The following is a 13009-nucleotide window of genomic DNA, read 5'->3' on the forward strand; positions in this document are numbered from 1 at the left end:
ATATTTGAGTTACACATTCATTTGTTACAGATGGTCAGTTTGTACACGTTTTTATACATTTTCCAACATATTAAAGCGTGCAAATTTGTCCTGTGGTTAATAAGGCAATATCCTTAATTAACATTATCTACGTGTCTTTTGCAATTATTTTAGAAGTTTTGGCTCACTTGATTTGCCAATTAGTCCCGTTGTGTAAACTGCAAAACACAAGCAATTCAATGCTGCGTCAAAAGTAGGTCAACGCCACAAGTTGTGTAAATCAATTATTTAATTAATGTCTCTTTTACTGCTAAAACTCAACTTTTAAGTGTCCCAATAAACCAAAAGGGCAATTTTTATTTGACCCGCCTTATGTTCAATATGTACAGAAAAGAAAGATCAAGGTGAAGCATTTGTTGTGTACAATTTTGCAGCAGTTCTTCACAATGTACGTGACGAAAAAAATGGAACAGACACAACACCAACCACACAATTCTGCCTAGAATGGCAAGTTTCAATAAATGCAACCTGGTGACGGCGATAAACGTAGTCCATCTCGTTATGTGCCAGAAACAAAAAAAGCTTATGTTTGAACACGTGTACGTGCTGATGACTAAACAATTTGATATACATCACAATACAATGACAGGATGCAATAAACCCCAGAAGTTTAAATTGCTTTACAGCAAACGTGTCTCATACTGTCAGATACTGTTTCAATATGAAATGGAACAAGCAATTTTTAATGAGACCATACAGCAAACATTTTGTATATGTATATCTGAATAAGAACAACACACAGTGAACAGTTTGTAGCGATGACTTTTATACATGGTGTCATACATTTATTAATAATTGCAAACGTTGAACAACTGGATTTGCTACCAGCTGAAAGTTTTCACTGGATCTAAATTTGGCGTGGACAGTTATAACTTCTATGGTGTCAGTATAATTCATAATAATTATACAATTCATTTGGCCTTCATACTTTTTATTTAAAGCTTGAACCATTGCCTACGTGTGGTAGGTCATTCAACGACAATAAAGTGTCATTTATCTTAAGTATATTCTCTTTATAACCTTAACAAATCTCATTAATACGCTTACACGAAATAAGCTTTTATGTTTAAACTTGAATTTATCAATTTTGATTTTTAAATCGGGGTACAAAACAGATTATTAGCTGATAAGTTTCGGTGTATTGAGTCATACATCGTGTTTGTCGTCTCCAATTGGTTTGCGCAAGCTTTGTTCAGGACGTTAAGTGCCCGGATGTTAGCTTTACCAAAATCCGCCATTTTGCGTAGGCCAATCTAGAAACGGCGCAACTGTTTTTGTTAACAAAGTAAGTAAAATCGTGTTTTTAGTTGCTATTGTTGGTTTAAATGTACTCATTTGAAATCGATGATCCATTTTGAAAGTTATATTCGTGTGTTTAAATATTAATGTACAGAAAATTGCAGCGGCCCATCTTGCATCGTCAACTGGCAGTAGCACGCAGTCGCCTGCGCTGTCAAAAAGCAAGAGCCGATAAACCGATACAATTTGGAGTTCGGCTGGTATATGTCGACTGCTAATTAACTCAAGTTGATATTTCCCATGATAAATACTAAATCGGTGTTTTACTGAAAGTTATTTCAACCATTCTTGGAACACAATTAAACCAAGGGTTTATCGTGACTTTGCTTAGGTAATGCTCAACGATCAAGAGTGCTAGACAGCAAGATGTAAACAAATGAAATTAAATACCTTTCAAAGTATATGAAATGTTTGATAGATTCCCAAAAGTATAAGAATCTAGACCTATGTTCAGATAGGTAAAAAAAGTTTGGTTTGTGGCAGCAGAGTTTAAATTTAATTATGAAGTTAGTTGGTGTGTGTGAGGTCCATTTTTAATTAATTGTCAGACTGATGGGGGAACAGGTAATAAAGCAATTAAAAATTAGTATCAGATATTACTAGTGCATACAGAATTTTGCGCTTGGGATTTCCAAGACATCCGCATAAAGCTCTTATATTGATTAAAAAATGTAAACTTGTTGCATTTTTTTCTTCTTTTTAGTCTAAAGGCAATGGTAAAAAAGTTTGTCAATCCCAATGTCAAAAAAATATAGTTTGATAGCCTTAAAGTCACATTTCCAAAAAATAAAAATAAAGCATTTAAAAGTAAATTTTAACATTAAATCCAATTCCTTGTTAAGCTTCGGAGCTGCTTTATATAATTTGAACCTTGCTAAATATTTTATATTGAAAACGCTTTGATTATTGGTAAGAAAAACAAAACAAGAAAACAATTTCCCATATTTTTTTGTAAAAAGATTGTTTTTTTCTTAAAATATATAATTCCTGTGGAATCATTGTCAAATGTGCTAATTTGCTGCATGATTAATCACACAAGCGGATAGTTGTATACATTTTGCAATTGCATTTACTATTTGCATGGCTGACCTAATTCCAGTGCCATCACATCAAAGGGACAGTACTGCAGTACAATTGGCATTAAACATGAACATTGTGTTTACACTTACCTATAAGTTCGTGCACCTTAAACTTCAAAGGCATATCTTTCATGAAAAATCATTAGGCATTAACTCAACTTGATATATACTTTATGATTTATCTTTTGTTTAACAAATAACGAGTTAAATATGTTGGTTGACAGATAATAATAATGAAGTTAAGTACCTTTAAACATTCATGTATGTCGTAGTCTGCGTCATACAGAATTACCCTACAAGAGCGTGCATCGATTTTGATGACGTCACAGTGAGGCCCTGAGATGTGTTTATAATAACCGATATATCTTTTTGTGAATATGTGTTTATTTGTATTAAATATGTGTTGTTTGAGATGAATTTCGTGAATAAACTGTATTGAAAAGAATGGTTTTAACAAAACTGGTCATCATTAAAACGAAATATGAACTGTGATAACTGTATTCAGAGGTCTAGATAAATTGTATTTACTAACGGAAAAGAGCTAAATAAAATTCTATTCACAATGGGGGCATATTAAAAGGCTGTCACCCCTTCTAATGACAGTTGTTTTGTGACAAAATCCCAAATTGACGCAGTGAGAACCTTTATCGCAATAGGCCAGTCACGATCTTAACGTATGGTCTCGTGTCATCAATTGGGGGTAAAATTTTCCGCATGCACAGCATACTTAAATCGTATTATAATACAAAGTACAGAGAGCACAATACAAATTCGAGATGGGCCTCCAAGGGAAACTACTCTTACTACATTTTATGATCAAAACATTGATAAACATTTCTTTCGAACGAGGTCAGAAAAACGGACAATTTATATCATATTTATTGGTTTTTCCTCATGATTGTTGTCTTATCGGCTGTGAAAATTCTCGCTTTACAAAAGTGAACAGTTTTCTGGCACGTGCGTTTGAATGTTGCTTAGAAGTTTACGTCATAAAAAAGTACACGATCTTATAGGGCTGCACGAAGTTATAGGAATAGAGGATAGTGCAGTTGTCTGCTTCACTGTGCAATTTTTGAATGCAGTTAACAAAATCCTCATTTTTGTTGCATTTATCTTCATTTCAGTTGTAGAATTGGTAGTAAAATAAAATACTTGGAGATTATGCGTATGACGTCATCACGAGAGTCTTATTCTTAATTTAAACAAAATCACAGTTTAAGGTCTCCACCAGACTGAGGTCATCTTGCAATATTTCACAACTGCATAATTAATTGGTTACTTGAATATGGTACTAATCAAACAAATTGTGAATCTCACATGTATGTACAGCAGTTTAAAATATGTTAATTTAAAGTTATCTCTGAAGTATTTCTATCTCTCCACATAAATAAGATTTTTTTCCAAAAATTAGATTTATATTTTGAGTTTTCATTTATCCAAATCTGTTGCCCGATTTATTTCAGTGAATGTAAATATTAATACAAATATCTGTTTTGGCTAAAAGGAAAGGTTATCGACTGCAAAAATTAATGTTTCTCCTTCCAGCATAACTGCTTCAACTTATTCACCAAAATGAATGTCAAACTGGAGGGTGACATGGTGGACAGATAAAACAATGTTCAGAGTGAAAAGGTGTGGAACATGCAAGGTATGTCACATCAATTTGGGCCGTGCTCTGTGAAAGGGGGGGTTGAATGCATGTGAGTAAAGTGTCTTCCCAGATTGCACAGGCTATTCAGGGCGCCACTTTCTGATTTTATGATATTTTTCGTTTTAAGAGTCTCTTTAGCAAAAATCCAGTTAAGGCGGAAAGTGTCTTGCCAGATTAGCTAAGGCCAGTGTGCGAAATTCGCACTAGCCTGAAGGGTTTTGGCTAGTAAAAATCCATTTGTGCTAGTGGGAATTAAAAAATGTATAACGTCGGGCCAGTAAGAAATTTTACTTTTTATATATGTGTATAAGAATTTGGGCTATTTCTTTAAAATCTAAATTTCACACACTGGCTAAGGCTAATCTGGGACGACACTTTACACACATGCATTAAACCCCCTTTTCACAGAGAACAGCTTATATATCTTGTATAAGCATGCACTTTGTGTTGCACACACATGTCCTACACTTATAATTTCATTTATATGTTATTTTATATGTTCATTTATAAATTTAATATGACCGGGAGGTCACGGGTTCGATCCCCACCATGGGAGCGTTCTTTAGATCTTACACAAAGACACCAAGTACTGGTTCTAGGCCCAGGAAACGGACTCGAGAGTGTTTTTATAAGCCTTAGGCTTTCAATGCAATCAAGCTAAAATAAATAGGTTTAAACTAAATTTCATTATTCATTATTATAACCAATTGATTTTTTTAAAGAACTGTTTACAGATTGACACAATTTTTACACTGAAACAGGTCATCATTTCTAATGAAATTATACATACCAAACAATGGAGCATGTTTAGTAAATTGATAGCGTTGAGCATGTTTAGTAAATTGATAGCGTTGAGCATGCAGCGATTTTCCTTGTCCAATTGGGAAAAGTACCCGTACCGGTCCAATTGGGAAAAATCGAGTCGTGAAAACCTCAAAATTGGGAAAATCGAGTCGTGAAAACCTCCAATTGGGAAATTGGTGTATTTGATTTTTTGCTCCCAAATACTTTAAAATTGATAAACAAGTGTTTTCAAGCTGTCAATATTATATAAACCTAGGTTCAAGCTATAGAGCTGCAAAGGGAAACTAACTAAATGTTGCTTTAAAAAAAAAAAAAAAAAAAATTTTTTTTTTTTTTAAACTTTAATTGGGAATTTAAGGACAGCAATTGGGAAATTTGTATTTTTTTCGTCATTGGGAAAGTGCCGTTTACCGGTACTTTATAAAGAAGGAGGAAAATCGCTGGCATGTTTAGTAAATTGATAGCGTTTTTCATTTCAGTCACTTTCAACATTCAGTTATGTTTTAAGACCTAACTATGTAAAGCTTGCTTTTGTGATTCTTTACTTAATTTGCTTTTGTATTTTTATTTCTTTTCTCTTAATCTGATTTCCATGTTTAACAAAATGCCTTACACAACAAAGTTTGATCAGCAACTTATATGAACCCTGCAAATGACAAAACTTTATCATGTTAGCATATACTTTATAAACATTGGAAATAAATAATTGCAAAGGAAGGTGACAGGGATATTTTTCTATAATAGGGTACTAGATTGGGAAAATGGCTTGCCCTCCAGATATTTAATCTGAAAACCCTGATTAAATAATGCCAAAATCTGTCAACAATTTTCTTTTAAGCAAGGTACCTTGATTTTTTTTCCCCACCATTTTGGGAATGGGGTTGGGTCCTTTTCAATTGGGAAAAATTGCGGTGTTTTCGGTGATTTTTTTGCTTTTATTTGTTACAGTCTGTGCCATTTGAATACGAAAAATTAGCGCGATAAACCATTAAATTGGAATAAATAGCGCGATAAACCATGAAATTGGGAAAAATTAAGCATTATACAGTGTTTTTTTTTTTCATTCCCAATTGAAAAAATAAATATTTTTCCCAAATGGGAGCTAAAAATTCCCAATGGAAGGTTTCCAAAAAAAAAAAAATTTTTTTTTTTTAGATCTCAATATTTTGTTCATCTCCCATCCATATAAGATCAACCTTAGTAAATATAATACTGGACACACTTGTATCATCAATTTTGAAGCATTTGTTAGCAAAAAAACAACAACACTAATTTCCCAATTTTAGTCAAAACGTCGTGAATTTTCCCAATCCAAAGGGACCCGGCCCCATTCCCAAAATGGTGAAAAAAAACACTGTTATAAATATGATTATAAGTAACAAAATTAATATTGTTTTTAAGTGCATGTTCAGGGGATTTTCTAGCCATTTTGGGAAAAGGAGTTTGGTCAAATTGGTATTTTTTTAATCAATAAAAGTGGCAAATTTGGAAAAATTTTAATCTTCAAAAAGACTAATTTTAAGTTATATATTTTGTATGATGTTCAAAAATAAAGTTGAGATCTAGAGTTAGAAAATCATAATTAAGTCATAAGAGACTTCTTTCTTTAAATTTTATTTTATTTTTTTAGCTCCACTGGCCAGAGGCCAGCAGGGCTTATGTCATGGTCCTGTGTCCGTCGTGCGTGCATCCGTGCGTTAACTTTTTCTTTAAACATCTTCTTCTCCTAAACTGCAAGTCCAATTCTGATAAAACTTCTCACAAATGTTCCTGGGGTGAACCTCTTTCAAATTTGTTCAAGTTATTTAGTCAAATTTAACCCCGCCACGGGGGTCAATAAATTGAGCATATGCTTATATAAAGCCTATTTTGTGCAAACTTTAAAAATCTTATTGTCCATAACCGTAGGGCCTAGGGCTACCAAATTCGGTATGTAGTGACATCTAATAGTTCTCTACTTAGTTTTTTCAAATTATGCCCCTGGGGTCAAATTTGACCCTGTCCCGGGGGTCACAAAAATGAACATATTATGCTTAAATGAGGCCTATTTTGTGCAAACTTTTAAAATCTTCTTGTTCATAATTAAAGAGCCTAGGGCTACTGAATTTGGTATGTAGTGACAGTTAATAGTCCTCTACCAAATTTGTTGAAATTATTCCCCTGGGCTCATATTTGACCCTGCCCCGGGGGTCACAAAACTGAACATACAGTACAGCCAACGCGGCACAAACATAATCCGCGGCTACGCCACGGCCAGATTATTAGAACGCGGCGGCTGAATCGTGTGTTCACGCGGCGTATCGCCGTGGCACTCTGCATCGATCCGCGCAACAACGCCGAGTCTGTATTAACCTCGCATACTTTCGCGGAGTTAATCCGCCGCCTTGTACGCGGCGGATCGAGTGAAAAGATATCCACCTACATGAACATTCATGTATGTGTAGCGTAGAATTAATTACGCGCAACTGATAATGTTTCGTTTGATTATCATAATTAAATTTGTAATCCGAAACACACTTCCGAATTTTAATGCTAACGCGACCTTTGGCAATTTCTAGCGTCAAATAAACAGTTCTAAAATATCCTTTGTTTCATAAAAAGCGCGCGAAAATTATGCAGACATGTAGAACGTCGTTTGAAAAGTTTGGGTGTATTTTGTGTTGTATAAATACATGAACATCACGTCAGGCGTAAATCGCGTGTTCAGTGGGGGAAAAAACGCCACCATTAGACGTTATTTCATCATCTCTATAAATAGTAACAAATGCATAATGTATTTGATACTAAAGGAAATATCGAGAATGTTTGTGTATCGTAAATATTTACAAGCATTTGCTTTAAAACTGGAATATACGGGATTATCGGGTAATTAGTAGCGATATTAACTGTATAATATGAACAAAATAAAACGTGTTTATATACGCATATTCAAACAATAGTAAGCTGATAATTAACAAAACAACAAATACGTCATCACCGTCTTGATTATTGATGTGGCTTCAAACTGCTAATTTTCTCAGCTTAAATATAATTGCAAAATCAACATGCAATTAATTTATAAATCCACCATATGCTGGAGCCTTGACCACTTGTATGTGCGAAAACATAATTACGTGACCTTGTTTATGTGTGAAATACATACACTACGGGCGGGAAACAAACTTAATTGGCCAGACACATTAATTATGCTTACATTTATATGCTAATACAATCCGCGCACAATAAATTTATTATGATTTTAATTATTATTATAATAGTTCTTTCAAAATTTGTTAACTACACGTAACTTATAATTTTAAAAAGATTTTTTATTTCATGATGCGCATCAACTCGGCATCATGTCGCGGATCGCGGCATGCCTCGGCAGACAGATGCGAAGTTTCGCGGCGAAATGCGACTTGCCGCCGCATACAGATGTGGCGTCAACGACTGACGTGGCATCGACTCGTTTCACCTTGTCGCCGCGGATCGCGAAATACGTTTGTTCCGCTTTGGCTGTACTGTATGCTTATATAAAGCCTCTTTTGTGCAAACTTTAAAAATCTTCCTGTCCATAACAATTGGGCCTAGGGCTACCAAATTTGGTATGTAATGACATCTTATAGTTCTCTACCAAGATTGTTCAAATTATGCCCCTCAGGGGTTTTTGTCTTATTTTGGGGAAAGGGCCTGGCCTTTCTGAGGGGAAAAATAATCGCGCGAAGTGCTGGATTTTGGGGGGAAAAATCACTTGAAAGGCCAGATTTTGGGGGAAAAAAGGAAAGTCTTAAATAATCAATTTAACATATTTTGCTGTTTTTAAAACAAATTCAAGGCAACAGATAAATTTAATTATGCAATATGTTATATTTTCTACACTGGATCAGGTTAACTTATGTATTTAAAGTTAAAAAAAAGTTTACGAAAAAAAATGAAGTCTGGGGAATAAATTTACCTGCTGAGGGGAAACCAAAATCCGAGGGGAAAGGGCTGTTTTTCGGCAGGTCCAAAAGAAGGAAAAAAAGCCCTGCCCCTGGGGCCAAATTTATCCCTTGAAGGCTCCCATTAAAAATGCTCACCCTTCAAACTTTAAGCACCCAGTGGGATGAGGGATAGAAAGAGAAAGTCATATGCTTGAGTACATTTTAGCCCATGCGCATTCCACGCTTTTTTCACATAAAAAACAGTGGAGCGATACAGGGCCATCATGACCCTCTTGTTTTTTTGGAAATTGGGCTTTTGGGGGGAAATTTTTGTCAGATTTTTTGAAAAAAACGTGGAATTTTGCGATTAGGGAGCAGCCGAAAATCGGTGGTAATTTTGAGCAAAAAAATCACTGGTTTTGGCTAAAAATTTTAAATAAGCATTGTTGTTTTTCTAACATACGCTTCAAAAATGAGAATAAAAGTGTTTTCTGTATTATATTTACGAAGCAACTTATAGAGCTAGATAGGAGGTGAACTTTATATTGGTATTTTAAAGGGATCTTTTCACGGTTTGGTAAATTGACAAAATTGAAAAAAGTTGTTTCAGATTCGCAAATTTTCGGTTTAGTTATGATATTTGTGAGGAAACTGTATTACTGAACATTTGCCATGGTCTAATATAGCCATTATATGCATCTTTTGATGATTTAAAAACCTAAAAATTATAAAGCGTTGTAACGCGAAACGATTGAATAATTTGGAGCAGTGATTTTTTTTGCTCAAATTTACAGCCAAATTTCGGCTGCTTCCCAATCGCACAAAAAACACGTTTTTTCCCAAAAATCTGACAAAAATTTCCCAAAAAAAAGCCCAACTTCCAAAAAAAAATAAAAAATTTATTTTTTTTATTTTTTAGAAAGAAGTCTCATATAACTTAATTATGATTTCTTAAATCTAGGTCTCAACTTTATTTTTAAAACATCTTACAAAATATATAACTTGCATTTAGTCATTTTTGTCCATAAATCATTCCCAAACTTGCCACTTTTATTGATTAAAAAAAACAACAATTTGACCAGACTCCTTTTCTAGAAAACTCCCTGAACATGCACTAAAAAACAATATCACTTCTGTTACTTATAATCCTATTTATAATGCTTAATTTTTCCCAATTTCATGGTTTATCGCGCTATTTTTCCCAATTTCACGGTTTATCGCGCTAATTTTCCCAATTCAAATGGCACAGGCTGTAACAAATTAAAGCAAAAAAAATCACTGTGGAGAGTTCTGTTGTTGTCGTTTAAATTTGTGAAACTAAGAAGATTGCTTATATAACGTATTTATGTATGCTTGGCAGGATAGCTCAGTTGGCTTATGCGTTTTTACTTCAGGATTCCAGGGGTAAATGGTTCGAGCCCTGCTGCGGGCTCCTTTTTTTTCCCTTTTTTAAACTTTATTTTTCATTTTTTACTGGAGCTTTTAAAATTTAATGTTTACATTTATCAATATAAAGCATTTAATGACAAACTTCAAACATGCCAAAATCTGTGAAAAGGCCCCTTTAAAAAAAATAACTTTTTGTATGCTATGATATGGGTGACATAAAGCAGTCATACTGCCCGTCAGTTGGTCCTGGATTCTGTTTTTTACGCAACGCTTCCCTATATTGAGCTGATTTTTGATATGTGAGTCTACCTACAGATGAAGTGTGAGTTTTGTTCCAGTCCATTGATTTCTGGCAAAGTCTTGGGCCTTGGACTAAGAAATTTTCTCTACAAAGACTGTTTTCCCCGAGTTTGTTAATAAACACTTTTAGATCTTTAGCTGATTTTTATGCCCCCGGTAGGGTGGCTTATAGCATTTGAACTGTCTGTCCGTCTGTCGGTCTGAAAACTTTAACATTGGCCATAACTTTTGCAATATTGAAGATAGCAACTTGATATTTGGCATGCATGTGTATCTCATGGAACTGCACATTTTGAGTGGTGAAAGGTCAAGTTCATCCTTCAAGGTCAAAGGTAAAAAAAAAAAAATCCAAGGGAGTAACAAGCTTTAAAGGGAGATCATTTCTATTATCATTGAGCAGGTACAGATCATTTTTACTAGGAAAGTAACATTTTTTAAAGGGATATAATAAAAATAAAATCCAAACAAAAATCAAAGCGGCGCAGTTGGGGGGCATTGTGTTTCTGACAAACACATCTCTTGTTAGTTTGTGAGTCTACCGACATGACTAAAAGATGCAGTGTGAGTTTTGTTCGGGTCCATTGATATTTGGCATAATTTTCTGTTTTTCGGAGGTTTATTACGACAAACTTTCAGATTTTTACTTGATTTTTGGTGTGCAAGTCTACTTACATGACTCTTGTTAGTTTGTGAGTCTACCGACATGACTAAAAGATGAAGTGTGAGTTTTGTTCTGGTCCATTAATTTTTGGGGTAGTCTTGAGCCTTGGAACAAGATATTTTTGATTGTGTGTTTTTTGGAAACCTTCCAAATTGTAAGGTCCCATTTAGGAAAAAAGAATTATTTTTTCCCCATAGGGAATTGAGCCGTTTGAAGCCCAAAATTTTAATGAAAAAAACAACACTGTTTGATGTGTAGAGATTCAATCCTGTATCTTAATATCCATTAATGAATGAATTTTTGTAACGGTAATTAGCAAGATTTTTATCTCAAAATAGTAGAATCTGCGATTCTGTTTTCTTATATTTATTCAATATTGGGTACTTTATCTATGACTATTCAGCATAATCCTCAATTTGCCTACCTTAACAGTATGTTTTTCCCTGAAACGGTAAAATTCCCCCATGTAAGTCTGCAAGAGCAGGTGGTGAGGGTAGTTTATAAATGGCTATTGCATTTCAAAGATGCATAATTATTAACAGCTTTGCAAATTATGCAGACATATATTGAAATATATACTGAATATACTGTAGTTGTATTTGAAAAGTTTGGTTTGCCGATGGACAAGGGAATCTTCTATTTCAAGGGTAGGACACCCATACTTTTCAGACTGGTAATGGAGCATTATATAGGATAACAAAATATTGTATACAGGGAACCTTACTATATTTGTGGTAAGGTGGAATAGAAACCATTTTAGACAGTTTAATCAATAAAACAAAAGCCAGCTTTACATATGATGTGGCATGTCTAGTAAAATCATAATTGCTGTTACATGATATTTTGTGCTAATTTTGACAAGCAAGCCAAATGCATACTTAGTCTTCATATTATCCTGATTGTCATATACTATAATTAAATATCGGCTGAAATTCCTGTTGCCTACCAGTTGGGTGGCACATTTCATGCTTGCTATCCAAAAAAATGTTTATTGAGTGTAAATTTTCTTAAGTTTCAGAAAACAAACTTGGCACTAAAAGATTTGTAAGTAAAACTTAACATTAGATTGTCCTATATGTACCTTTCTTCATGGGAAAGCAGGGCTTTTAACGTTTTCAGGATCAAGGTTTGGAAATCACACAAAAAGTTGTAATTGGACTTTGACACTTGCTTTTCTTTTCAAAAGAATGCATCTCAAAAATGATCATGAATATAGCACTAAAAAATTTTTTTTTTAATTTTGCAATTCTTGTACAGGAAAACCAGATCATGAAAATGAATAATCAGATTATTAAATACAAATTGAAATGAGCCTTGTTCTGAGAAACGACACTGTCCGCCTAGCTTGATTTTCGGTAAGGAGGGACTTCCTTGAAACTAAAAATACCACAAAAGCGGAAAGTTTCGTCCCTGATTAGCCTGTGCGGATTGCACAGGCTAATCTGGGACGATACTTTACGCACATGCATTATGCCCAGTTTTCTCAGAACACGACTAAAATCAGGTCTATACGAGACATGCTCTGGGAAAATGGGGCTAAATTCATGTGTTCAAGTGTTGTGCCAGATAATCCTGTGCTGTCTGCACATGCTTATATGGGACAACACTTATGTGGCTTACAGGAAGTCTATTCTTAACCAAACTCCAGTCTAGCGGCAGTAGTGTTGTCCATGATTAGCCTTTGCGGACTGCTTTACACACATGCATTAAGTTATGAATGACCACAGTGATTCTGTTTTGTCCAATTGGGAAAAGTACTAGTTCCAGCCCATTTAGGAAAATTGTGCGTGACAAAAACCTGAAATTGGGAAAATTCACGTCGTGAAGTCTTCATTTTGAAAAATTGGTGTATTTGATTTTTTGCTCCCAAATGCTTAAAATTTGA

At 34.4% G+C, this 13009-nt stretch overlaps 1 protein-coding gene across 5 annotated transcripts in view; it reads left to right on the forward strand.

Moving 5' to 3' along the window:
• Positions 1-1225: 1225 nt before the first annotated feature.
• Positions 1226-13009, forward strand: part of LOC127868831 (uncharacterized) — a 35631-nt gene continuing 23847 nt past the window's right edge. For 3 of the 5 annotated variants that reach the window (XR_008044269.1, XR_008044270.1, XM_052410919.1), the window contains exons 1-2: positions 1226-1324; positions 3963-4065. Coding sequence is in view for 3 of the 5 variants with exons in the window: in XM_052410919.1 (XP_052266879.1) it covers positions 3994-4065 (72 nt within the window). In the remaining 2 variants the exon portion in view is untranslated. Of the gene's footprint in view, positions 1325-3962; positions 4066-12136; positions 12169-13009 lie in introns of all 5 variants that reach the window. The other 2 variants (XM_052410935.1, XM_052410945.1) reach the window with 2 other exon arrangements.

Source organism: Dreissena polymorpha, chromosome 1 (genome assembly GCF_020536995.1).
Source record: "Dreissena polymorpha isolate Duluth1 chromosome 1, UMN_Dpol_1.0, whole genome shotgun sequence".
Lineage (NCBI taxonomy): Eukaryota > Metazoa > Mollusca > Bivalvia > Myida > Dreissenidae > Dreissena > Dreissena polymorpha.